Source organism: Saccostrea echinata, unplaced genomic scaffold (assembly GCF_033153115.1).
Source record: "Saccostrea echinata isolate AGI-Se365-2 ecotype Australia unplaced genomic scaffold, CSIRO_AGI_Sech_v1 ptg000036l, whole genome shotgun sequence".
Classification (NCBI taxonomy): domain Eukaryota; kingdom Metazoa; phylum Mollusca; class Bivalvia; order Ostreida; family Ostreidae; genus Saccostrea; species Saccostrea echinata.
In genome coordinates this window covers 8,657,832-8,659,188 of record NW_026889785.1, presented here as the reverse complement: position 1 = coordinate 8,659,188, position 1,357 = coordinate 8,657,832, and the positions used below count along the sequence as shown (strand labels likewise).

Below are 1,357 nucleotides of genomic sequence, written 5' to 3'. Positions count from 1 at the left end.
GTGGTTAATCTGCTGCATTTCTCATACTACTGCAGGGATGTGAACAAAATCTCAATGGACCCAATCATTGTGACACCGAGAATTTCTGGATCAGACATTCCTATGGAAGTTGACACTGGGTCAGCTATCTCGATTATTTCCCAGACATTTGGACAAATTTCTTAAGACATACACCTGGAGGATACAGATACTCGGTTAAAATTTGTACCTGCTCGTGGTGAAACAGGAGGGACCAACTCTCATGGGACGAAACTGGATGAAATTTCTACGACTTGATTGGAAGGAAATCCAATCAATCAGACTATCTAATGACAAACAGATAATTTTTGGGAAAATGAATATCCACGAAATTCTGGAGAAACATAAGAAAGTGTTTGAACAGGAATCGGGAAACTGATAGACATCAAAGGAAAACTTACCATGCAAAATGGTGTTCGACCAAAATATTACGAGGCCAGAGAAGTTGCATATTCACTCAGACCTCGGGAAGAAGAGAATCTTGATCGATAACAGCAAAAAGGTGTCATTTCACCTATTGAATTTAGTGACTGGGCAACCTCAAGAGTACCCTTACCAATGCAAACGGCAAACTGAGAATTTGTGGTGATTACAAGGTGACAGTTAATCCTGCTATGAAAATTGAACAATATCCATTACCAAAGATAGCAGATATCTTTGCGTCCCTTAGCGGAGGACAGAAATTTAGCAAAATAGACTTGACGCAGGCATACTTGCAGATGGAAATTGATGACGCGTCAAAGAACTTACTTACCATTAACACTCACAAGGGACTTATCCGCTTTAATCGACTTTCCCTCGGAATCGCTTCCGCTCTTGCTATCTGGCAAAGAGCCATGAACCAAGCCCTTGCAAACATTCCAAAAACTAAATGCATTTTGGATGACATGATTATTACAGGCTCGACGGATGAAGAACACTTACAGAATCTCAGTATTGAGAGACTCGAACAACAAAGGTTAAGGGCAAATCTGGAAAAGTGTGAATTCTTTTAAAGACAAAATTAGTTACTGTGGGCATGTAATAGACAAAGATGGTTTACATAAAATCCAATGACAAAATAAATGCTGTCAAGAATGCCCCCAAATCTGAAAATGTGTCTCAACTGCGCTCATTCTTAGGCCTGTTGAACTATTACCATAGGTTTCTGCCAAACCTCGCTACAGTGGTTGGACCGCTGAGCAGCTGGAATGAGGAACTACTCAACAGACTGGACGTGTGTCACCGGCTGCAGACAGTCCCCGTGTATCTTCACTCGTCTTATGGCATGCGAGCTAGAGTAGTTAAGATGATGTGTCAGCGAGGACTTGGGAATACCAGGCTGAGTCAGAACCTCGCT

The 1,357-nt window shown here is 41.6% G+C and overlaps 1 protein-coding gene across 1 annotated transcript; it reads left to right on the top strand.

Moving 5' to 3' along the window:
- The first annotated feature begins 632 nt into the window (after window positions 1-632).
- Window positions 633-1,013, top strand: LOC133199981 (uncharacterized protein K02A2.6-like). The gene has a single exon (XM_061335758.1). It carries the CDS (start codon window positions 633-635, stop codon window positions 1,011-1,013), a length of 381 nt encoding a protein of 126 aa, XP_061191742.1.
- Window positions 1,014-1,357: the final 344 nt, after the last annotated feature.